At 39.5% G+C, this 27029-nt stretch overlaps 1 protein-coding gene across 1 annotated transcript in view; it reads right to left on the bottom strand.

Moving 5' to 3' along the window:
- Positions 1-15585: 15585 nt before the first annotated feature.
- LOC122559852 (solute carrier organic anion transporter family member 3A1-like) overlaps positions 15586-27029 on the bottom strand; it is a 322868-nt gene continuing 311424 nt past the window's right edge. The window contains exons 9-10 of the mRNA XM_087998848.1: positions 26667-26731; positions 15586-17765 (exon numbers count right to left, since the gene is read on the bottom strand). Coding sequence (XP_087854974.1) covers positions 17383-17765; positions 26667-26731 — 448 coding nt within the window. The 3' untranslated portion in view covers positions 15586-17382. The remainder of the gene's footprint in view (positions 17766-26666; positions 26732-27029) is intronic.

Genomic DNA, 27029 nt, shown 5'->3' with positions numbered 1-27029 from the left:
TATACATTTCAGTCAAGGCGTTTAGTGAATAAGGACATTGATACAACTTTTGAAGGAAGATTGTATAGTTATTAAAGAAACATAGTTCAAAGAAGGGTAGGAATGGTAGCAAAGCAAAGTTAATGTTTCAGGTTCAAAAATAGAAATTGCTGGAGAAATTCAGCAGGTCTGGCAGTATCTGTGGAGAGAGAAACTGAATTAACTTTTCACATCTGGTGACCCTTATGAAGAGGGGCTCTGGATTCAAAACTTTAACTCTCTCCCTCCAAACATCCTGCCAGATCAGCTGAGTTTCTTCAGTAATTTCTGACTCTAAATGCACACAGTCATAGAGTCATACAGCATGGAAGCAGACCCTTTGGTTCAACTCGTCCGCAAAGACCAGACATCCCAATCTGACTGAGTCCCATTTGCGCATTTGGTCCATATCCCTCGAAACCTTTTCTATTTATATCCGCATCCAGACGCTTTTTAAACGTTGTCATTGTACCAGCCTCCACCATTTCTTCTGGTAGCTCTCTCCATATATGCACTACCCTCTGTGTGAAAGAGTTGCCCCTTAAGTCCTTTTTAAATCTCTCTCTTCATGCCTTAAACCTGGGTCCTCTAGTTTTGGACTTGTCCACCCTAGAAAAAAGACTTTGGCTATTCACCCTGTCCATGTCCGTTATAATTTTATAAACCTCTACAAGTTCACCCCTCAGCCTCCAATACTCCAGGGAAAAAAGCCTATTAAACCTCTCCCTATATTTCAAGCATTCAAATATCGGCAACATCCTGGTAAATCAGTTCTCATCCTCTCAAGTTTAATGACATTTTTCCGATAGAAGGGCAACCAGAATTGTACACAGTGTTATAAAAACAGCCTCACCAATGACCTGTAAAGCCACAACATGATCTCCCAATTGCTATACTCAATGTTCTGACCAACAAAGGCAAACATGTTAAATGTCTTCTTCACCAACCTGGAGAAAGTGAGGACTGCAGATGCTGGAGATCAGAGCTGAAAAATGTGTTGCTGGAAAAGTGCAGCAGGTCAGGCAGCATCCAAGGAGCAGGAGAATCGATGTTTCAGGCATAAGCCCTTCTTCACCAACGTGTCTACCTGCAACTCCACTTTCAAGGATCTATGCACCTGCATCCCCGATTCCCATTGATTCTATTGTTCATCAACACTCCCCAGGTCTTGACCATTAACTGTGTAAGTCCTGCCTTGGTTTGCCTTACCAAAATGGAACATTATACATTTATCTAAATTAAACTGCATCTGCTACTTCTTGGCCTATTGTCCCATCTAATGAAGGTTCCATTGTACTCTGAGATAATCTTCTTCACTGTCACTACATGACATATTTTGGAGTCATCTGAAAACTTACTAACCATACCTCTTATATTCACATCCAAATCACTTATATAAATAATGAAAAGCAGTGGACCCAGCATTGATCCTTGGGGCGTACCTCATGTCTCCAGTCCAAAAAGCAACCCTTTACTACCACCTTCAAGCCAATTTTGTATCCAATTGGCTAGCTGCCCCTGGATTCCATGTGATCTCATCTTACTACCATGCAGATCCTTGTCAAACACTTTGCTGAAGTCCATATAGACAGCCTGCTTTCAATCTATTTTGTCACCACTTCAAAAAACTCCAGTTAGTGAGGCACAATTTCCCACCTGCAAAAATCATGTTGATTATCCCTAATCAGTCCTTGCTTTTCCAAGTGCACATAAACTTTGTCCTTCAGAATTCCCTCCAATAATATACCCACCATTGACCTAAGGCTCACCAGTCCATAGTTTCCTGGCTTTTCCTTGCAGTCTTTCTTAAATAATGGCACAACATTAACCAACCTCCAGCCTCGTGGCCCCTCACCCATGGCTGTTGACACAAATATCTCAACAAGGGTCCTAGTAATCTCTTCTGTGGCTTCCCACAAAATTCTGGGAAACACCTGATCAGATTTATAACCTTTACACATTTAAAGATCTCCAGCACCTCTTCATGAATATGAACTCTTTTCAAGACATTACTATTTATTTCCCCAAGTACCCTAGCTTCCATGTCCTCCTCCACAGTAACTACTGATGTGAAATATTTGTTTAGTATTTCACCCATCTTCTGTGGCTCCACACAGGTGACCACATAAATATTTTAAGGGCCCTATTCTCTTCTTAATTACTCTTTTGCCCTTAATGTACTTATAAAATCTCTTTGGATTTTCCTTAACTCTATTTGTCAATGCTTGCGCATGTAGCAACAGTGTTTATATGGTGAGTTCAGTTCAGTTTCTGGACAATGGTAAGCCCCAGAATGTTGATCATGGAGATTCAATGATGGTAATGTCATTGAATGTCAATGGGTAATGGAGAGATTGTCTGGCATTTACTTAACGCAAATGTTACTTGCCACTTGTCAGCCAAACATTGAATATTATCTTACCACAGTCTGGTACTGAATGCAACATCCTAAAGGGGCCACAAATCATGCTGAATTTTGTGCAATCATCAGCAACCATCCACTTTCTGACCTTAAGAATGGAAAGTCTTTGATGTAACAGCTGAAGATGGTTGGGCAAGGACACTATCCTGAGCAACTCCAACAACTATGGCCATCTTTCTATGTGCCAGGTATGACTCCAAACATGTAGAGTTTTCCCTCTGATTCCCATTGATTCCAGTTTTTTACGGCTTTTTGAAGCCACACTCAGTCAAATGTGGCTTTGATGTCAAGGGCCATCATTTTTACCTCAACTCTGGAATTTGGTTCTTTTGTCCATGTTTGAACCAAGGCTGTAAGGAGCTGAGTGGCCCTGGCAGAACCCAAACTGGTCGTCACTGAGCATGTTATTCAGAGAATCATAGAATCCTTATAGTGTGGAAACAGGCCCTTCAGCCTAACAAGTCCACACTGACTCTCTGAAGAGTAACCCACCTATCCTGCTGTCATTCATCATCTCTCCTGGCTTGCTATTGTTGCCAATCCATAACCGTCCTTGAATGGAGTGGCAGGCTAGATTATTTCAGAGGGCAGTTAAGAATCAGCTTTGACAAAGGGTCAGTTAGACTCGAAACATCAGCTTTTTTCTCTCCTTACAGATGCTGCCAGACCTGCTGAGATTTTCCAGCATTTTCTCTTTTGGTTTAAGAATCAGTCACATGAACTCCAGATCAAGTGAAGATGGCAGATTTTCTTAAGAATGAGTGAACAAGATGAATGATTTTTTTCTCTAACAATTGGTGTCAATTTCATGATTATGATTTCTGAGGCTTAACTTTCAATTCCAGATTTATTGATTGTATTTAAATTAAACCCCAGCTGTAGTGTTGGGATTTTGAATCCATGGTCTCAGAGACATAGGTTTGGCTCTGGATTACCAGTCCAATGGTGTTAACACTATACCATCATTTACCCCATGTCTGTTCATAAAGATGTTTCATATTAGTGGAATTATAGTCAGAGGCCTGCGGGGGAGCTGATCGATAATATTTCCAGAAGGGTTTGAGTTTTCTTTCAGCACTGGCAGAGGCAAAAGTTACCCCAGAATGAAATTATGAACCTCCTTTAAATACCCCTCTTTATTCAGACAAATTCCCTTTTCATGTATATTGATTCAATACTGGATTTGACGGAGGTCTGACGGGAATATGCTGAAATTGTTGACTTAATTTTTGAAGTGCTCCACTTTCTTTATGGCGTATCGTGCACTATTTCCAACTGCCCTGTACAATCAGAACCATGTTTTAAAAAAATCAGAGAACAGATGGTCATCAGGAAACCACAGCAAAGAAAAAAATGTTTTCATATACAGGGGTCATAATTACAAAAAGACATTGGCAGCTGTGTGATGACTTGTGTTCTATTAAGTTGTTACATTGGAATGCACAGTATGTGAATCTTAGAGGGGTCTGTTTTGGTGGGGGGAGAATTCAATTAAGGAAAGACCTGTTGGAAATGCCGATGCAAAATCTCGGTATAGACCAAATTATCTATTGATGTTTTTACCCTAAGAAGTAGATTGAATCATTTTGAGTAATTACACATATGGAATTTCAGGCATGATGGTTTTACTCGATGTTTTTTGAAATTTTGCAATTAAAACCTATTTTTGAAATTTGATAATTTTAAAACTAAAAAGACACTTTCAAATGTTATCAAAGCAATCAAAATATGCAAAATGGTACAGATCAGTGGATAATTTGACAGAGTCAACAAAATGAACTTGAGAAATCCACTGTAAATTATTTGTTTGTATCTTTCACAAAGGGACAGTTTAATCAGTTTTTTCCAACTCAATTATTTAAAATTGTGCTCTTTTGTTAATTCACTGTTTATTCTAATCATTCAATTTGCATAAAGTTATGTGTACCTCATTTAATAATAAAATACTCCAACAATAGCAGGTTTCAAACAAGGCCCTCTGCTGTCCATTTTGCCACAGGCAAGGTCTGATCTCTGTAGTGAGTGATCTGATACAGTCTAACCCATAACTACACTACCACCTACAGGAAACAAAGATTATATCATGCTCTTTGTTAATCAAATAAAGATATTATAGATGGAAATGTGTTGCTGGAAGAGCGCAGCAGGTCAGGCAGCATCCAGGGAACAGGAGAATCGACGTTTTGGGCATAAGCCCTTCTTCAGGAATGAGGAAAGTTTGTCCAGCAGGCTAAGATAAAAGGTAGGGAGGAGAGACTTGGGGGAGGGGCGTCGGAAATGTGATAGGTGGAAAGAGGTCAAGGTGAGGGTGATAGGTCAGACTGGGGTGGGGGCGGAGAGGTCGGGAAGAAGATTGCAGGTTAGGAAGGCGGTGCTGAATTTGATGGATTTGACTGAGACAGGGTGGGGGGAGGGGAAATGAGGAAACTGGTGAAATCCGAATTCATCCGTAAAGACCACTCCCTCCGTGACTCCCTCGTCAGATCCACACCCCCCACCAACCCAACCTCCACTCCCGGCACCTTCCCCTGCAACCGCAGGAGGTGCAAGACTTGCGCCCACACCTCCCCCCTCACCTCCCTCCAAGGCCCCAAAGGAAACTTCCATATCCGCCACAGATTCACCTGCACCTCCACACATATCATCTATTGCATCCTCTGCACCCGATGTGGCCTCCTCTATATTGGGGAGACAGGCCGGCTACTTGCGGAGCGTTTCAGAGAACACCTCTGGGACACCCGGACCAACCAACCCAACCACCCTGTAGCTCAACATTTCAATTCCCCCTCCCACTCCACCAAGGATATGCAGGTCTTTGGACTCCTCCATCGTCAGACCACAACAAAACGACGGTTGGAGGAAGAACGCCTCATCTTCTGGCTAGGAACCCTCCAACCACAAGGGATGAACTCGGATTTCACCAGTTTCCTCATTTCTCCTCCCCCCACCCTGTCTCAGTCAAATCCATCAAATTCAGCACCGCCTTCCTAACCTGCAATCTTCTTCCCGACCTCTCCGCCCCCACCCCAGTCTGACCTATCACCTTCACCTTGACCTCTTTCCACCTATCACATTTCCGACACCCCTCCCCCAAGTCCCTCCTCCCTACCTTTTATCTTAGCCTGCTGGACAAACTTTCCTCATTCCTGAAGAAGGGCTTATGCCCGAAACGTCGATTCTCCTGTTCCCTGGATGCTGCCTGACCTGCTGCGCTTTTCCAGCAACACATTTCCAGCTCTGATCTCCAGCACCTGCAGACCTCACTTTCTCCTCAAAGATATTAAAGACACAGAAAAGTATCAAAAGGGTCAATAGCATCTTGAAAAAAATGTTGAGCAATCATTTTTGTTTGTGCTAAAATATGATTTGTTAGAAGCTATGCCCAGACGCTGCGTGCAGTTCTGGAATCCACATTATGTGATTGCACTGGAACAAGTGCAGAGGAGCAGAGGAGGCTGAGGGGGCCATGTCTGAGATGCATAAAATTATGAGGAGCATAGATAGGGGAGACAGGAAGGAATTTTTCCCCTTGGTGGAGAGATCAATGACCAGGGGCAGCATAGATTTTAAGGTAAGGGGGAAGAGGAATAGACGGTGTATGGATCCTTTTCTCTCCACCCAAAGGGTGGGTAATCTCACTGCCTGTATGGGTAGTAGAGGCAGAAATACTCATCATATTTAAATAGCATTTAGATGTGCATTTACAATGCTAAGGCATACAATGCTCTGGATCAAGTGCCAGAAAGTGGGATTACAAAGGTAGATGATGCAGACCTCTACAACTCTTGACTATTACAATATTTGATCTAACCATGACTATAGCCTGGATAGCACAAATCTCTTCTGACTGTTTACATTAGAGTCATAGTCATACAGCACAGAAGAAGCCCTTCAGCACATTGTATCTGTACTGACCTATCTACACTAATCCCACTTTCCAGCATTTTCCCTATAGTCTTGAATGTTATGACATTTCAAGTGTTTATTTAAGTACTTTTTAAAAAGGTTGAGAGGTTTCCTACCTCAACTATGTTCCCAGACTGTGCATTTCCCAGTCAAAAAACACACACGAATAACAGACTATTATAGCCAGACTGCTGTATCTATATACGCAAGAAACACAAGAAATAAAGAGCAGGTGTAGAACATACAGCACAGCTCATTGAGCCTGCTCAGACATTTAATATAATCATGGCTGATCTTGGGTTTCAATTCCATCTTCCTGCTTATTTCCATATTCTTGATTGCCAGAGACTAAAATCTGAGAAAAGCAATATACTGCAAAGGCTGGAAATCTGAAATTAACAAAAAGCAAAGTGCTGACAAATTCAACAAGTCAAACAACATCATTGGTAGAGAGGTGAACAAAGTTAATATTTGAATTCTGATATGACTTCTTAAGAATGCATTTTACTAGAGTTCTGGAGAAGAGTCATATCAGACTTGAAATTATTTACCTTCCCCAGTTAAAGAACAAACTTGACAAAAATACACTAAAATTGCTGTATCAACGTATACAGGAAACACAAGAAATTGGATCAGGTTTAGATCATATAGAGCATGCTATTATTCAAAAACATCTGTGCATTCACAACCCAGTAGAGTAGCAAATTCCATCTCAATCCACAATACCCACAATCTGTCAATCAATCACAGAGAGAGGGAGCACAAGAATCAGTGAGACATTTTCTGTTCTTCGAGTCAAAGTGCATAATTCCCCACTTCCCTACATTGTAAAGCATTTCATCCCACTCACTTAACTTGTTTACATCTCTATGTAGCCTCAGTGTCCTCCTCACAACTTATCTTTTCAGCTAGCTTTGTACCATCAACAAACTTAGATTCGTCACTCTCTGTTTCTTCATCCAAGTCATCATATAGATTTTAAATAACTGAAGCCCAGAACTGATCCTTGTGGCTCTCCATTAGTTGCAGAATCACATTGATGTTACAATGTAGAAGACAACCAATCTGCACCCAGTTCCCCATGACCTGAACATTTAATCATGCAATCACAGATATTTACAATTACACTGTGTTCAATTGCACTCATTGGTGAACTGCTGTCTTCTTGTTTCCTTAATTTGTCGACTTAGGAAGTCCAATACTAGCAGAAGATGTACAAAGATAATTCAGCACCATTAGCTAGAAAAATCTGTTCAAACTAGCTACCTAACAAACTAACTGCAACATGGAATTTATTTATCCCTGATTAAGATTGAAGGAAACTTAACTTTAACAGTAAACTGTAGTTAAATACTAAATGGCACCAATTAGATAACAGTTTAGGAAGAGTTTAACTCTTAACATTAACCCATTTAAATTACCTCACCCAACAAATAGTCAGGTACACACTTTATGCCCAGCTACAATCATTGATGAGCTAGTGTCTTTGTGCTTATGTGATTAATTTTTAAATATTTTCAAACTTGTTGCCTCCATCACTCTTCCCCCCCAAAAACTTCCAAATGTTGATTACTCTCTGCATGAAGAAGAACCTGCAGGATAGGGTTGAGTTGACTTTAACACGAAGAGCTTGTACTTTCAAATAAACCTGTTGGACTATAACCTGATGTTGTGTGACTTTTAATTTAATATGAAGACACAAGGTTGAATTGGAGCCATGACAGATGGATTCAGCTGCAGCAGGGGTTATCAGTGCTGCTGGCCAAGGTACATAAAGGGCAGAGAAATGGAGGAGGAACAGATATACCATCAAGCACTCCACTGCAACCCCAGTGGCAGCCGAACAGCCTCTCCAGGAAAAGGTCATAGGCAAATCTCCCCTCGATGGGCGGTGGAGGTACAGGAGTGCCAGAGTCTAACATCCTGAATACTATTTCCTCCAGATGAGCAAGGCACAATGCCATCACAGACTGAGGATGTCCCAGGATATCATGAGAGAACTGTGCCATTTGCTGGAGTGGGATCTATGACCTGAAGCAGTGTGTCACCACCTTATCCTGGTGGCCATTAACATGACAGATATGCTTACATTTTGTGCAATTAGATGTTTCCAAGGAGCCAATGAGGATTTGTGTGGGATCTCACAATCCTCACCCCAAAAATGTATCATTTCTGTCAACACAGCAGTTTAAAACAGATCATCCCATTATCTCATTTCCCCATGATGGTGCTGGTGATGTAGTACTGGTAACATAAAGAATAAAGGAGAAACAGAAAGCTGCAGCACAGAGGGAATCTGAGGATCCTCATGCATGAATCACAAAAGTTAGCATTCAAATTCAGGTGTAACAGAAGCAAATGGACTATTCACTTTTATTTCAAAGGGAATGGGAATGTAAAAATAGGGAAGCCTCACTGAAATTATCCAAGGCAATAGTTAGATCACACATAGAATACTGTGAAGCCTTAGACCCCTTATCTAAGTGGTAACATGCTGGCATTTCAGATAGTTCATGAAAGTTTGTTATGGACCAGGTCAGACTCCCTCAAAACATTTCAAGAAGGGAGCCTAGACCCTAACTTCTCTAGTTGTTTTAAGCAGGTGTATTGTGTATGTACAAGAGCGATGCAGCTGGCTTAACCAGTCAGTTTTAAACAAAAGGGAATTTATTTATACACGAATAAAAGAGAATAGAATATAGAGTAACATAACTTAACTGAAAACACAATCACCCCCTATTGCAATTAATGATGCTGTTCCAAATACTTGCAACATTGCCATAAAAATGCCCTTGGCAAAAACAGTAAAATCAAACATAGATTCTTACAGGAGAGATGTCAGAGAGAGAGAGAGAGAGAGGATCAGCGTGGAGCTGTTTCTTTGGGTCCAGCAGCTTCTCTAGGTTCCCAGCTAAGACTTGACCAGCAGCTGAAAAACTGTCAGATTGCTAAAACCCCAAACCAAGCCAGAGAAAGGTGAGCTGGGAGAACTGGCCACTCCCCTTTATTTGTACAAGTGTTTGTTTGAAAGCCTTTTTTCCCTGAGGCAGTATCTGTTAGTCATAATCAAATTGGCCCTAAAACCCATACCAACATCAGAACCTCTGCATTTACGATCCCGCTTGACAAAATACCAAGGACAGAATAACCTCATCAAAGGAGCAGCATCGTCACACCTTCACTATGTTAATTCCAGATATAGAGGAATTTTCTTATGCGGAGACGTTGAGGAGGCTGTGTTTGTACTGGCAGGAGTGTGGAAGCATGAGAGAATTCTTATTGAAACATATAAAATTCTTACCAGGTTTGACAAAGTAAATGCTGAGAGGTTGTATTCCTCTTTTAGAGTGTAGGATCATAGGGCATAATCTCAGAGTAAATGGTCACCCATTTGAGACAGATGGGGAGGATTTCTTTGCCTCAGAGGTTAGTGAATCTGTGGAGCTCTTTATTGCAGAAGACTGTTGAGGTTGTGTTATTAAGTACATTCAAGACTGTGATGGACCAATTTGAACTGGGTTATGGAGAAAATGCAGGAAAGTATACCTGAGAAATTATTAGATCAGCCATGATCTCATTGAATGGTGGAGCAGACTCAATGGTCCCAATGGCCTACCTCTGCTCCTACGTCTTAGGGTCTTTTGGTCTGTATCCTTTGGTTAACACCACTTCCCAAGTTTAATCCTTTGCTCCACTATTCGGTTTAAAATTCTACTACTTCCCCAGCTATGTAGTTGGTAAGAACACTGGCTGCAGCATGGTTCAGGTATATACCGTCCCATCAGTACAGATGCTGCTTTTCCCATGAACCAAAGCCCAGTTCTCTCGTACTCATCTTTTAGCCACACTTCTAGTCTGATGTACTCTATGCCAATTGCATGTGGCTCAAGTAATAATGGAAATATTATGATATTTGAGGTTCTCTTTCTAAACTGGCACCTAGCTTCAACATGAAACAAAGGTCATCTGACAGATGGTAGATGATATATTATTATAAATTAAACAGTAAGAGAATGTAACAGGTTGGATATGCAAACAAGAAATAAGCAACATTTGTGCACTGGTGTAAGATCTGGAGTGTTCAATGTAACTTTAATTGTAAGACTTAAATTAACTACAAATATGGAGACCCAATGGATGTTATCTACTTGGACTTCAAGAAGCCTTTGACAAGGTGCTGCACAGGAGGCTGCTGAGTAAGGTAAGGGTCCTTGGTGTTAGAGGCAAGGTACTAGCATGGATAGAGGTTGGCTGTCTGGAAGAAAGCAGAGTGGGGACAAAAGGGTCTTTCTCAGGATGGCAGCCAGTGACAAGTGGTGTTCTGCAAGGCTCAATGTTGGGACCACAACTTATCACTTTATACAATAATGATCTAAATGAAGGAATTGAGGACGTTCTGGCTAAGTTTGCAGATGATACAAAGATAGGTAGAGGGACATGTAGTATTGAGGAGTTGGGGAGGTTGCAGAAAGATTTGGACAGGTTAAGAGAGTAGGCAAAAATGTGGCAGATGAAGTACAATGTGAGAAAGTGTGAGGTCTTGTACTTTGGTAAGAAAAATAGAAGCATGGACTATTTTCTAAATGGGGAGAAAATTCAGAAGTCAAAAGTGCAAAGAGACTTGGAAGTTCTGGTCTAGCTCTCTCTCAAGGTGAACTTGCAGGTTGAGTCAGTGCAAATGCAATGTTGGCAATTATTTTGCAGAAACTTGAATATAAATACAGGGATGTACTTTGAGGCTCTATAATGCTCTGGTCAGGCTACATTTGGAGTATTGTGCACAACTTTGAGCCCCATATCTCAAGAAAGCATGCATTGGCCCTGGAGCGGGTTCAGAGGAGGTTCACGAGACTGGTCCAAGGACTGAAAAGCTTAACGTATGAGGAACATTTGAGGACTCTGGGTCTATGCTCAACCAGGTTTAGAAGGATGAAGGGGGATCTAATTGAAATTTACAGAATACTAAATGGTCTGGACAGAGTGGACATTAGGAAGATGTTTCCATTGGTCGGAGAGACTAGGACCTGAGGGCACAGCCTTAGAGATAAGGGGAAACTTCTTCAGCCAGAGTGTGGTGAATCTGTGGAAATCATTGCCACAGAAGGCTGTGGAGACCAGGCCATTCAGTATATTGAAGACAGAGATAGATAGGTTTTTCAGTATCAAGGAGATCAAGAATCACAGGGAGAAAGCAGGAGAATGGAGTTGAGAAACTTATCAGCCATAATTGAATGGCAGAACAGACTCGAGGGCTGAATGGCCTAATTTCTGCTCCCATGTCTTATAAACTTACGGACCTGAGTTCTCGAGGGTTGTTTTTATACCTTAGTATTCTGGTGAGTTTCAGACCCTATCAATATATTTTAGTTCAAGGAATTTGTTTTTAATGTTGACTTCACAGTGATTGGTAGTGCTGGTAACAAGTTTACTAAAAAGTCACTTCCTTTGTTCTCCAGAGAAATCGGGATCACATTACCAAGCATCAACCATGATTACTGTGCTGAGCTGCAAAATAAGTCCTAAGTAATATATGCATAAAAGCCTGTTAAATAATTTAAAAGAAAATGACTATTTCTCTTTAAAACTCAGTCAGTTAAATGCTAAGCCAATTCAAAAATAAAACTATGGGCTGAATTTTACTAAAAATCAACTAAGTGTCAATTTCGGGTAATTTGATAGAAATGTTCTCTTCATGAGCTCTAGTAAGTGATCTCATGCTGCTCACTTCATTTGGTATGGACCATGTCTCAATGGTATCATACTTGTGCTAACTTGCATGCACCCGCAGCTGCACGTACTTACCACTGCCAAGATCTTCCATGATTCACCCCACAAGCACTATATTTAGTCACTGCCTGTGCACCAATCCCACCTCCTGTAAAAAAGAGGAGGGCTTAATTATTCTAACTGGTTGTTCACCTCTGTGGAGCAGGTCGCAAATCTGTTTCCTAGTCTGGCCATTGGAAAGTTCCCTGAGAACAAGAATGTGTTGGGGAAATGCTCCAAATTGGCTTTTTTCCTATTTTCCTGGCACCACCAGCCCCAGTCATTCCATCGTGGGGCTCAAACAATTCAGCCCTGGGTTCCACCAATGTGGCTCATTGCCAGCAGGCCCTTATTGCCTCCCTCTAGCACACATTTGTCTGCACTAATTTTCATTCGCCATTGTATGACTCAATCACATACTTCAGTTAGGTTATTGAATACTTTCTGGGCTGCTACTTGCTATTTCAGAGTACTTTCAAGTTTATTACCAAAAATAATTTCATTGATTTTCAGAATCTAAGTAATTAATGTAGGTTTGAAACAAAAATGGTCCCAACACTAGTGGTCACAATATGTGACCTCATAGCCAGCATAATCTTCACTCCTCCATCTCGAGCAAGCTGGGAGGTCAATCCTGATTCATTGGAGAGTGCAAAAAAGTCTGCAAGGAGCAATGGCAAATATACCTATTAATCACGTTACTCAGTGAAGTTACTGCATGTGCTTTTTTGTTCAATACCAAAAACAGCTAACTCACTTCAATATCAATGGGTCCGAGAAAATCTTTGTATCTGTACCTCATTCAGCTGAGAATGCTACTGGATAACCAGGCAGTGAAGAGGAGAAGAAGGTTTCACTGTCATCTTTCACGATGGAAGAACCCAGCATATATTTACAAGACAAAGCTGATGTATTTTAAACGACTTCAAGAAAAAAATGCTGAGTGAAATATACCTTGTCCTGCTTTCAAGCTCTTCAATATCAGAGATGTCATTGTCTAGCCAATTCATTGCAAATACACATTGAGAAGTAGATGCAAGTACTGAAGACAGCAAAATCTATAGGCTACAATAGCTAGACTATAGTGACAGCTCTGTTATTTTGAATGTATCTCCTGTTTTGGCAATTTATTAACGTGTCTTTCTGTTGGCAAAGTTTGCATTCAACTGCGGTATAACTTTATTTTCTTATCCCTGCCTAACAAAACTTACATTAACATAGCGCTTTTAATGCAGTAAAATACCCCAAAGTACTTCACAGGAGGGTTACAAAGCAGAGTTTGACAGTGATATGAACTTGTCCATAGTCATCTGCCTTAATAGGTTTTAAATGATGTTTCAAGAAGGGAAGTAAGATTGAGGCAAGGAGACTGAGGGAAGGAAATACCAAGCTACAGGCCCAAGTAACTGAAGGCTTAGCTCCCAGTGATGAGCATTTAAAATCAAATGCATACTGAAATCAAATAGCCAGAACTGAAGGAAGAAAGACATTCTGGAGAGTTGTACGGATGGAAGTGGTTACAGGGATATTGGCAACAGACTAATGTTTGAACTCACACTGTGCAGTGGGAAGTCAAAGATGAGATTATTGGAATTGTGAAGGCTAGAAGTAACAAAGGTATAAAAGAATGTTTTCTAGCCCATATCAGAGGACTATCTCCAATTCTACACGCTGGTCTCCTCCTCCATAATCAAGGTTATTTCCTAACTAATGGCACAAGCCTCGTGTTTATAGCATGAAGCGAAGAGACACAAGTCAACCAGCGAATCAGAAAAACAGATTTCTATTTAAATTATACTCTGTAATTCAGGTCCCTTTTCCTGTGAAAGCTGAAACGCATTGGCCTTTCTTGTAACTTTTTGACAACACAGAAATTTGACAAATTCAGCTCAAAATTATTTTTTTCTTAGAATGTCTAGAGGGACAAGACTGAGAGTTATTCAGAGGATTTTAAATTTTATTCATTCATAGTATGTGCGGCTGTGGTTGTCACTTTTAGAAGTTTATAAAATGAGCAATTGTTTTTCAAAGATGATTTTCAAGCCATTTTACCAGCATTTCAAGGAGCCCTACCAGGCTTGGCGATGACTTACTGGCTCTGTACATAGTGGAAATTGGGAAATTGGATGTAGAACATGCTTGGGGGCAGTCACTTACCTTCTATAGTAAGTTCTTGCTTTTTTCAAGTTTGAAGGCCTTGGTTAGGCCCACCAGCTTTAACTGCCCACCTATAAGCAGTGTTTGGATAACAAATTCACCTTTTAACTATTAATTGGCTTCATGAAGGAAAATCACAACAGGCTAATTGTCGTTGTTATATATCAGGTGGGCCCAGAGAGGTGCCCTGTGAGCATAAAACAGGGCACAATGGCAGAGGGTCAACAATACAACATTGTCACACCAGTTTCTGAAATTTAAACGAGAGGAGGCACCAAATTTGGAAGCCTAATTAGCAAGCTGTTAAGCTTGTCTTTGACTCATTTGTTTGCAATTCTCTGTTAACTGCTGTATTTTTTGCACATTAGACAAAGCAGTATAAGATCACCAGGACCATGTTTAAATGAGGTAGCAGACTCTGCTTGTAAAAGTGACAGCACCTGTATAGGTTTAACTCCATTTTAAAATTCTTTCTGCCTTAAAAAATAAAGATTGAGAGAACAAGGAGCCTTTATAATTTTTTAAACAATTACTAACCTGATGTTAATTCTATATCTCCTGTGCCACAGATATCCTGACCTAGAATCTTGATTAATTGGATGGCTTTACACCAGACAGCTTCTAAGTGGCTGTTCAAGGCCTCATTCGTGGAGCTGAAATGGCAGGGACAGGAGCAAGACAACTTTTAATTTCTGAAATTCCATTCCGACCTCACATTCCCACTGCCCTAAAAAAAATTATCCTGCCTGTGTGTGTGTGAGAGAGGGAGTAGCAGGGAAAATTGGGGGGAGGGTTGCATTTTATGGCACTCAGGCACTTAAGTTGCTACCAGCAGGTCTTCCCAAGGATCAAAGGTGCTGAGGTGGAAATCCTATCCACTGAGTGTTATCAGCCAATCAGAGACTATTTTACTCAATACTGTCACCTGGGGGTAATGGCTGTTGCCGGAGTCTAGGATTGAGGATCAACCCAGGCCAGAGGTAAATCAGCAGGGCAGGGGGTGTGATGGTTGTTGAAAGGGTGGACACAGAAGGAAAGAATTAGAATTAGAATTAGATTTTATTGTCACGTGTACTCACGTACAGGGATATAGGAGTACAGTGAAAAGTTTACAATGTCGCCATTTACGGCGCCAACATGGGAGAGTGGGTTGACAGCAAGAGAGGGAGGTGCTCTCAGCCAACCTCCCTCCCCCAATGCTAATGCCAGATCCATCAATCAGCCACTAAGTTTAATGTTAAACATATTTGCCAGCAGTGTTAAATATTGCACATTGCAAACTACAAACAAGATATTTGACCAATAATTATTGCACATTTGAGAATTAAGTTGTGTATATTAAATATAAGTTATCGCTTGATAGTAAGTTTACATTTGAATGGGTTTCTTGACATTAACACTTATAACACACAATATATAAGTTATTTTCTGCCATACTACTTCAGACTACAAAATACACATTCTGCAAAGGAAACAACACTGGAATCAATTATCAACTTTACAAAGTTGTAATGCAATTGTTCTTTTAAATTTTTGTGTGAAAAAGCATAATATAAATAATACAAACCAACTGGATTCAACAGAACATACATCAGTATTCGTAATGTCCCAGATGTAGAAAAAATGGAATATTAAAATTTACAATTACCAAGGTAAAGAATGGCATGAATAATACAGGTGGCTTTTTGTTTTCCTTTTCACAAGTATTACAAAATTAACTGGCATCACTGGGCCATTTTAAATGTAGTTTATTTTTTGTAGGTGCAAACTGTGTAAAATCAGCTGCAGTTAGCTCAGTTACACCTGAAACTGGACAACCATGTGGTGTCAGTATGAATTCTACAAGAGAAGAAAAGATAGCCTGGTGGGTTCCAGCTGTGCAACCATAGCCCAATTAAAATGTCCTTGTCAAAGCTGTCTTTGACCTCACTGTTGATACACAACAGAGCTGATAAAAGTAACATTACCTGTTGTAACTGTGATGTGAGCTAACAATCTTAAGCTGTTGAGAAGCAAATATCTTGTGCCTTAAAAGCTTAATGTCATTCTGGCAGGGGTTCAGTAATAGAAGGAAGTGACCAAACTTGTTTTAAATGTCAACAGTGTCTAAAGACTGTCGCTCACACCACAAACTTGCCTTTAAGTTTAAAAGAAACCAAAATTTTGCATTAATCCAGCAGGCATCATCTTTGTCTGTTTACTGCAGTATTGTTTTGTAAATTTTGGGTAGCAAAATGAGTATCAGTTAAACAAATAATTGGTATGTCCTGCTTCATTTCAAGATTGGTGTTTATGACCTGAGGCACCATTTGGCATTGACTCTGGCTTCTTAGTAGCACCATTGTTTTTGACAGCACTAAATGCAATAAGAATAAGCAAAGTCTCTGTTTGTCAACTAACTCAAATTGCTTCAATGATAATGTTACAGAAAGCATCTGCTTTACAATAACCTGATAGAAGAAATATTTCAGTTTGAGTCACATGACGGCAATATGAAATGCCAGTGTTGTGAATGTACAAGATGGCTATAATATGAAACCAAATAAAATATTTGATAAACTTTTGAAATCAGAGGTGAAACTATAATCAGACGCATTATGCTATTTGTTAACGTGAGCACTGATGATACTGAGACATTTGTTCATTCATATTTTGAAGCAAGCACTTGGATAATGGGATATTCTCAATAGAATCTCAATCTTGTGCATTTCATTCAAATAGTATACATGACATGTTATTACAATGTGTAGCTTGTATTATATCATCTCAGGAAATGCAAAATAAAGTACTTATAAAAGCATAAAACTTATTCAAATAAGATTTTTGTTGAGAAAAACTGACCACTTGGGCCTACTGTTTATTCTAACCTGGTATCTGCCAGATCTTGGCACTGGTTCTATAATTGTATTGTTAACTTGTGAACCATACTGAATCTGAAAAACCTTATCTATTGCTGTAATTTAAACTATAAAGATAATAATAAAAACTTTTTTTAAAAGGACAGCACTTTTCAATGTGTCCTTGTGATGCCTAAGAACCTTAAAATACTTGTTTAAAAATGTTTTTCCTACAAAAGTATATCTTCAAAATGGTGCAGTCACTTCATACAAATGTTAAAGAACAGACTCAATGTTTTCACACATTTCATTCTCTCCCAAATGATAGATCAAAGTTGTCCTTCCAGATGATTTGTTTGAATCCGTTGCAGCTGCATCTAATGTTAATGTTGAAGCAAACAGATCTGATGTGGTCATTCGACCGACTGAGTCTTCATCTCCCTGAATATACTCCTTGGAATGACTCTTTATATAATGCCATGTAGTTGTGTATAATATAAAGGCAATTGTTTTCAAGCCTATGGCAATGCTGACATAGAGATATCTATAGGAATCGTTATCGTATACAGCACATGCTCCACTTTTATTGCAGGTTTCTGACCAGATGAGACAAGTAGAGTCAATTGCAGCCCCAAAGATAAGTGGTGGTGGGATAAAACCTAAACAAAAGCAAAAAATAGGCAGAATGAATAAAATGAACCCATCATAAAGAAGTATATCACTAGTGTAATGATCACTTGATCGATTTCTAACTTATACATGTACAATATTAAAGATACAAATAAATTATCAAAATCTAGGAATTGAGCAGGAAATTTAGCTTGAAAGGGATCAAATCAAAAATAAGACTACAATATTGAAAGTTCAAGACATTACATTTATCTGAAGGACTTTGGTGTGAATAATCCTCAACTGTATATTTATTCAAGAACCTTATTACATTGAGTTGAGTGATTCCAGCGAGTCCGTTGTAATTCTTTTATTATAGAGGAAGAAGTATAGTGACATTCTTTCTCAATGAAAATATCAGCTTCTGGACACATTTGTTTATAGTCCTTTAAAACTGGTGATGTTGCAAATGAATGAGAGCAATCATAAAGGCATAGTGGAAAGTCTCCTGTCATGGCTGAGTTCCAAGTAAAGAAGACACCAGACTCTGAAATCAACTGCTCCAGGAGAACAACAGAAAGGCTTTAGCGATGTCCACAAAAGCATCCCGCAGAAGGTTAAACATGCCAGGAGAACTGCCGAAGGGGAACAAAATGGCTGTCATGGCAGTTATAGAATCATAGAGATGTACAGCACAGAAACAGGCCCTTTGGTCCAACTCATTCATCCATGCCAACTATAATCCCAAACTAACCTAGTCTCATTTGCCAGTATTTGGCCCATATCTCTCTAAACCCTTCTTATGATATACCCATCTAGATACCTTTTAAGTGTTGTAATTGTACCAGCCTCCACCACTTCCTCTGGCTATTCATTCCATACATGCAACACCCTCTGAGTGAGAAAGATGCTTCTTAGGTCCCTTTTAAATCTTTCCCCTCTCACTTACGCCCTATAGTTTTGGATTCCCCTACCCTGGGGAAAACACCTTGAGTACTCAACCTATCCATGCCCCTCATGATTTTATAAACATTTATAAGGTTATTCCTCAACCTCCAATGCTCCAAGGAAAATAACCTCAGCTTTATAGCTCAAACCCTTCAACCCTTGCAACATCCTTGTAGTTCTTTTCTAAATCCTTTCAAGTTTCGCAACATCTTTCCTATAGCAGGGAGACTGGAATTGAGCACAACATCCTGAAACTGGCCTAACCAATGTCCTGTACAGCTGCAACATAACCTCCCAACTCCGATACTCAATGCACTGATGAATAATGACAATGGTACCAAATGCCTTCTTCACTATCCTGTCTTCCTGCAACTTCACTTTCAAGGAACTATGAATCTGCACTCCTTTTTGTCTGGCAACACTCCCTAGCACCTTACAAATCAGTGTTAGTCCTGTCCTGATTTGCCCTACCAAAATGTAGCACCTCATATTTATCTAGATTAAACTCCAACTCCCACTCCTCAGCTCATCTGATCACAGTCTCGTTGTACTCTGAAGTAACTTTTTTCATTGTCCACTATATCTCCAATTTTGGTGTCATCTGCAAATTTACTAACCATACCTCCTATATTCACATTCAAATTATTTAAATAAATTATAGTTTCAGAGTTTTTACTGACCAAAATGGAGAAGGTTATTCAGGAAGGTACTGAGCACAAATTTCTTCAGCAACATGCAAAAACAAAATCGTGATGTTGGAGAAAGTGCACAAACCTCCAAACGCCACAACCACTGATCCTTCACACAGTACCTGTCTCACTGGTGGAAGAGTCTGCAGACCGCACATCAAACTAATCAGCCATCACAAAACCCATCAAACTGAAGTGGAAGCAAATCACCCTCACTTCCAAAGGATTGCCAAATGGAGTCAAAAATGAGGTCATTTTTACTGTTGCAATAACATAAAGCAGGTGACAACAAATCAACATCTCATTTCATATCTCTCCTAAATATCATTTCTATTTTCATGAGATATTTAAAATTACTGCAAGTGAGGTGATGAACACATTCAGTTAATGATTTGCTTCACATTTTGATGTAGTACAGAAGCAAATTCAATTATCCAAAGCTAACATCTTGTTTAATACAAAAAAACACTAAAATTGCACAGCTGTTCCCAAATAGAGAGTTTGAATTTTGTTTGTAGCTGGATGAGGGGTCATAACCAACAGAATAGTCTATTTTTTTCCAGGAGATTCCAGACCTGTCAATATTTAGTGTGTTCTTGAGATTCCTTTATGAATTTCAGACACATTTTTGATTTCAACCCAAATGTTCATGTAATGTTATTTGTATTACACCTTACTAATAAACCCATGATTAAAGTTGGGAGAAGATCATATTTGTTGGTTCCTTGAGCTACCTTGAGAAAACTGACAATAAATTTGATCACAATGAAATTCTGAAGCATGTTGCATCTGAAGAAGAGTCATTTATTAATTAAGCTTTTGAGTGATTTAACTGCTTCACTACATAAGAATTCTAAAGGGAATATTATATTTATATGTACTTAAATTTACTTATAGCAAAGTCTGTTTTCAAAAAATAGTACACAGTACAAATAATTTAATGTTACCAATACAATGAGAATTTAATCTGCACAACCTAAAAGATTGGTGCCAATGCTAATAACGATTCTTGCCAAATTTTCTGAAACCCGAGGACCCATTGCACTTTTTTCCCTATTGTAACACCAACTTCTCAAGTACAATTAGGCATAGGCAACAAATGCCTAGGCAACAAAAGGTACTCTTCCAGCAATGCTCATGTCCCAGGAACAAATAAAGACAAGGATACATGTCGATCTTGCAGAATTAAGAATGCCACATAATTTGCAAAGCCCTCCCCTGAGGAATACATGGCAACAAAACATCCCTTCTCACATGCTTAGGTAGTACGCCACATTATTCTTAAGAAGACAGCAATTTCATGCCAAACAACTCAGGTGTGGTCACATCTAGGAGAAAGTGAGGACTGCAGATCAGAGCCATAAAGTGTAGCGCTGGAAAAGCACAGCAAATTAGGCAGCATCCAAGGAGCTGGAGAAACAACATTTCAGGCATAAGCCCTTTATCAGACTTAGGCCCAAAACTTCAATTCTCCTGCTCCTTGGATGCTGCCTAACCTGCTGTGCTTTTCCATATCATACTTTTCAAATATAGTCACATCTACCCTTCTTAGTTCCACAGAAGTACAAATTTAGAAATTCCATTAACATCCTAAAGGATTCTTGTACTGATTGGTTTGTATGTTGTAAGGGTAGTAAACATCTGACAGCAGAATTGTATGCATAGCTGTTCAAATAGCAAATGAAAACTGGCTTCAACACTATTACCAACAGGAGATTAGACTCTTGAAGCTTAGTGAGGTTATTTTCTCCATGACACACAGATATTAATTTGGCACATAGCTGTGAAGAAAACTCTGGGAAAGGAGGAGTAAATACTGTTAATTTCAACCCAATAAACTAATGGCAAAGAGATAACCATCCAATTTTCATTGGCATCAAGTTAATTAAAAGTTGATGTTTTTGACCTACTTTTCAGATTTAAAACAATAGGAGTCATTCTGTTTAAGTGAGAAATTGTTCTGATCAAAAATGAGGATTTAAAATGTGGGAGGTCAGCGTGTCTCTAAAAAGTTTCCATTTAATTATCACTAAACAAGATGAAACAATTCCTGAAAATAAAAACAAATATTTTGCGTGTAAGTAAATGTTAGGATGTGATATGTTTTCATGATATGGCATCAAATCAAACATTAACAATTGTATTAAATTCTTTTCAGCCAACACGGATGGATGGCATTGGTGATGAATTGGTATGTCAAGTTCAACAGTAGAGGATTGGAACTCAAAAACATTACCAGAATTACAGTCCATGGATTTTCTGCCTTTTGGTGAAGTAAGGCATGAAAATCTCCAAAGTGTAACATGGAAGATGCTCTTCTGTTCAACATTTACAGCTAGTAATTACATGTGGTCAGCCTATGACAATCAGCTAATTGACAACTCAGTAGTACCTCTGCTCTGGCAGTGTATTGTTTTCTTAAATCAACCTACTCAGAGATGTTTTTACATATCTCTAGTGAATATATGACTTGAAGCTCGGCCTCTACTGTTTTACTACCATCTTGTGCCATGTAGCTGGAGGACCAACTTTGAGGAATCAGGAGGTGAGATATTCACCACATAATCCTAGCCTTCAAATACACCTGTAGCTACAGTTTTTATGTGACTGATCTAGTTAAATTTCTGATCAATGGTAAGCTCCCAAAATATTGCCAATAGGATTTTCAGTGATGGTCATGCCACAGAATGTAAGGTGAGATGGTTATATTCTTTATTATTGGAGATGACAATTGTCTGGTACTTCTGTCATTAAGCCCCTGTGTATGGCACTAAGTGCTTCAGTGTCTGAGAAATTGCAAATGGTGCTGAACATCAACATATTCCCACTTCTGATTTGATGAGGAGGGAATGTAATTGATAAGGCAACTATAGATGATTGAGCCAAGGACATGACTCTGAGGAGCTCCTGCAGAAATGTCCTGGGCCTAAGATGACTGAAAACCAACAATCATATGAACATCTTTTGTATGAAGTATGATTCCAGCCAGTTCACCCAATTCTTACAATCACTCATTTTGCTAAGGCTTCTCACTACTGCATTTAATCAAATGCCGCCTTGATGTCTAAATGATGATAATAATGGTAGTAAGCAAATTCTGTGCACATTGCAAATCTTTACCTCAACAAAAATCAGAGACCATAAGAATTTCAGTACATGCAGTACCTCACACTCAGTCTACATTTTGAATAAACATCTAGCAATTTTACAAAGACCTCTGGGCTTCTTCTTCTCATAACGGGTTTCCAAACCTGTAAGTCTGTAAGCAACTCCAGTTAAAAATTTAAAATATCATACAGTTTGTAATGATATACCTAAAAAATTCCATTTCATCTTCAACCATTGAGTGAAGAGTCGGTCAGAATTAATAAGATTTCATTGTGTTAAAATCTAAATTTATCCTGTTTTGAAGACTGGACCTTAGGAGTGTCATAGCATATTCAAAGCACACAGCTACATATTGCTTCTATTAATAATGAAATCTACCCTATTTTGTTATGATGTCTCACCTATTTTGCTTTGTTTACAACTGACAATGTTGCCACCAACATTTTAATGGTGTTCGACTAAAACTTGGCTTGATTTTCATCTGCATTAAATTGCACCCTTACATTAGACTAGGATCACCACAGTCTTAATGGCCATAAACATAATGAAGTGTGGATACATCCAAAACTGACAGGTATTAATATTGCAAGCTTTTCAATTTTACAAACTCACTGAAGCTCAAAAGTATTAAACAATATATATCTGGTTCTTTCTGAAACAGGTTTGAATTTTGACATAGGTTTGTGTAACATTTCATTCCTGAGGGGAAAGAAAAGCATTATTGTTAGTTCAGTTCAAATACTCTGATTGAAAAGGAGAATTTGCAGGAGGGGCAAGTACAAGCTAATATTGTGAAATAAATTAACAACAGAGAAAATATTTTAATAATACTTCTAATTTCTTATTTCAGGGAATCTCTGGAAAGATAATTGGCCAGGGAAGTGCTATAATGAAGATTTAATTTACATTATGAGGATAGGTTGCATAAACAGGCAGCACGGTGGCTCAGTGGTTAGCACCAGGGACCTGGGATTAATTTCACCCTCGAGTGACTGTTTGTGTGAAGTTTGCACATTCTCCCCATGTCCGTGTTGGTTTGCTCTGGATGCTCTTCCTACAGTCAAAAGATGTGCAGGTTAAGTGGATTGGCCGTGCTAAATTGCCTATAATCCAGGGATGTGCAGGTTAGGTGGATTAGCCATGGGAAATACAGGGATAGGGTAGGAGGGTAAGTCTGAATGCTGTTCGGAGGGACGCTGTGGATTCAATAGCCTGCTTCCACACTGTAGGGATTCTATGATAAACTTAGACTGTAATTTTCAAGTTGAATTGATTGAAGTTGACCAAATCAAAGAATTACAGAGAAATTATATGCTATGGTGGGGAATTCAAAAAAGGGAAGCATAATTTTAGATCTAGGTCACCTATGAGTAAAAATGGGATGTGCTTTCTCACAGAATGGATAACAGAAATCTGGAACTTTCATTCAAAAAGCTGTGGGTGCGAGGAGTTTTCAAGACTGAACTGGGTTAATGGTGATCTAAATGAATGCTGACATTTGTTTATCCCTTGATGGGATGTGACCATCGTTCAGAAGGATAGCATTTGTTGCCCATTCTGAACTGATTTTGAACTAAGTGGCTTGCAGAGAACAACGAAGAGTGAACCATACCTCAGTCAGTATGGAGTCACATGTAGCCAGACATTAAAAAACATTAGAGAATTAAAAAAGGCATCATAACAATTGAAGATAGTTGTCATGGTTACCATTAATGAGACAAGCTTTGTATTTCATGAATTGAATTTAAATCCCACCAGTTGTGGTGAAATTTGAACTCATGTCTCCAGTACATTAGCCTGGACCTCTCATGGCTATCTCTCCAACTGATAGGCAGGTTACTAGTGAGGAGATGTTACTTGACTTCACAATTCTTTACTTTTTCCACCATGTTGCTTGTGATTGACAAGAGGCTAATGGCTTTGGGTTAGCTTTTGGTTGTTCTATTACCTGTGGGCAAGTGATAGCTGGTGAATGTTACACATTGTTTACACATTGATGACAACACGATGTATGCATTGGAAGATCTCAGAAAGGAAGTCAGATAGGTTAGGAGTATAGATCTTCAGTGCTGTTGCAGAAGTGCTTGCAGGGCCAATCAATGTTTCTGACCAGTTTACTGAGGCTGTTCTTAACATACATTTCTGGGACTTTCACCAATTGTAAAAAAAAGTTTATCTATCTATCTATATCATGTCTTAACTTGTAGGTTTGATCGCTGAGCTGTAGGTTTGATATCCAGATGTTTCATTACCTGGCTAGGTAACATAATCAGTGTTGACCTCCAAGTGAAGTGAAGCTGTTGTCTCCTGCTTTCTATTTATATGTTTGTCCTAGATGGAGTTCCTGGGGTTTGTGGTGATGTCATTTCCTGTTCATTTTCTGAGGGGTTGATAGAAGGTATCTAGATCTATGTGTTTGTTTATGGCGTTGTGGTTGGAGTGCCAGGCCTCTAGGCATGTCTTTGCTTAGCCTGTCCCAGGATACATGTGTTGTCCCAGTTGAAATGGTGGTTTTTTTCATCCATGTGTAGGGCTACGAGGGAGAGAGGGTCGTGTCTTTTTGTGGCTAGCTGGTGTTCGTGTATCCTGGTGGCTAACTTTCTTCCTGTTTGTCCTACGTAGTGTTTGTGGCAGTTCTTGCATGGAATTTTGTAGACGACCTCATTACTGAAGAAGGGCTTATGCCAAAACGTCGATTCTCCTGCTCCTTGGATGCTGCCTGACCTGCTGCGCTTTTCCAGCAACACATTTTTCAGCTCATTTTGTAGATGACATTGGTTTTGACCATGGGTTGTACTGGGTCTTTTAAGTTTGTTAGTTTTTGTTTGAGAGTGTTGGTGGGTTTGTGTGCTACTAGGACTCCGAGGGGTTTTAGTAGTCTGGCTGTCATTTCTGAAACTTCTTTGATGTATGGTAAAGTGGTTAGGGTTTCTGGCTGTATTTGGTCTGCTTGTCGTGGTTGTTCTTGAGGAATCTGCGAACTATATTTTTTGAGTATCCGTTCTTCTTGAATATGTTATATAGGTGGCATTCTCCTCTGTTTTCCAAAGTTCATCTGTGCTGCAGTGTGTGGTGGCTCATTGGAATAGTGTTCTGATACAGCTTCATTTGTGTGTGTTGGGATGGTTGCTGGTGTAGTTAAGTATTTGGTCAGTGTTTGTCGGTTTTCTGTATACGCAGGTTTGTAGGTCTCCGTTGTCCTTTCTTTCGACTGTAACGTCCAGGAATGCGAGTTTGTTGTCGGATTCTTCCTCCTTGGTGAACTTTATGCCTGTGAGGGTGTTGTTGATATGTCTGAATGGAGTTCTTGTGCGATTCTGTCACAATTCACATGATAGCTCATGTTGCTCAGAACCCTACCATTGAATAGAATCCCTACTGTGTAGAAACAGGCCACTTGGCCCAACGAGTCCACACTGACCCTCCAAACAGTATCCCACCTGGACCCATTTCCCCACCCTACATTTCCCCTAACTAATGCACCTAATTTATACATCCCTGAACACTATAGGCAATTTAATATAGTCAATTCACCTAACCTACACAACTTTGGACTGTGGAAGGAAACCGGAGAATCCAGAGGAAACCCACGCAGACAGAAGGAGAATGTTCAAACCCTCTAAGATTTTACTCATAAACTCAATTTCTCTCTCCATGGAATTTCCCAGCATTTTCTGGTTTCATTTCAGTTTTCCATTAGTATTGAACTTCTGTTTAATCAAGGTACTTACTTTGGACAGGGTAAAGTACGAATAATATAAGTTTTATCGTTAAACAGAGCAATGCCAACAGTGTGGATTCAATTCCCGCACCAGTTAAGGTCACCCTGAAGGTCCTACTTTCTTGACCTCACCCCTTGCCTGAGGTGTGGTGACCCTCAGGTTAAATCATCAGCTGTCAGCTCTCTCTCTCTCTCTAAAGCGAGAACAGCCCTATGGCTCTCTGTGACAACTTTATCTCCTGTAGCAAGTCATTGTGATACTGGTCCCACTGGAACAATATATCCTGGTGTGCATGCTCCCTAGTATAAGGAGTTTCATGGCAAGCAATGTGGCAAACAGCAACACAAATGGCTATAAAGTACCTCTATGTTAAATTTTCAGCAATCATAATGAACATTCTCCAAAATTCTAAAAATATCTATAGAAGTATGAACAAACTGAAATGTAATGCTATCTGATTAAATAACTGAATTGCAATACCTACCAAGTAGTCTCAGCATGAGAAACTGCACACCAAGAGCATAGGATTTATATTCAGGATTCACAGACCTGCAGAGACAAAGAAAGAAAACTAATTATCATCCACTTGACATCACTGACTGGACAACAGATGTAATTCTTGTGATAACCTTGTCTTCGTGTACAATCTGCACTTACGTCGAGCAATCTGGAGCCACCTGTACTGCAGTGTTCTCATATCCCTACCTAACTAATTGACCTTATACATCCTGCCCTTTCAGAGAGTTGGTGGCATATTGCTAGCAACATCTATTAAAATAACAACAAAAAGAAACAATTTACTCTCAGACAATTTCAGGTTGGCTGCCAGGGGAAAGAACATGTTTCC

This window comes from Chiloscyllium plagiosum, unplaced genomic scaffold (assembly GCF_037043375.1).
Source record: "Chiloscyllium plagiosum isolate Xiang-an unplaced genomic scaffold, Cpla_swu_hap1 HiC_scaffold_2, whole genome shotgun sequence".
Taxonomy (NCBI): Eukaryota; Metazoa; Chordata; class Chondrichthyes; order Orectolobiformes; family Hemiscylliidae; genus Chiloscyllium; species Chiloscyllium plagiosum.
Note: the sequence above shows the minus strand (reverse complement) of the source record. Positions and strands in the feature narration are given on the sequence as shown.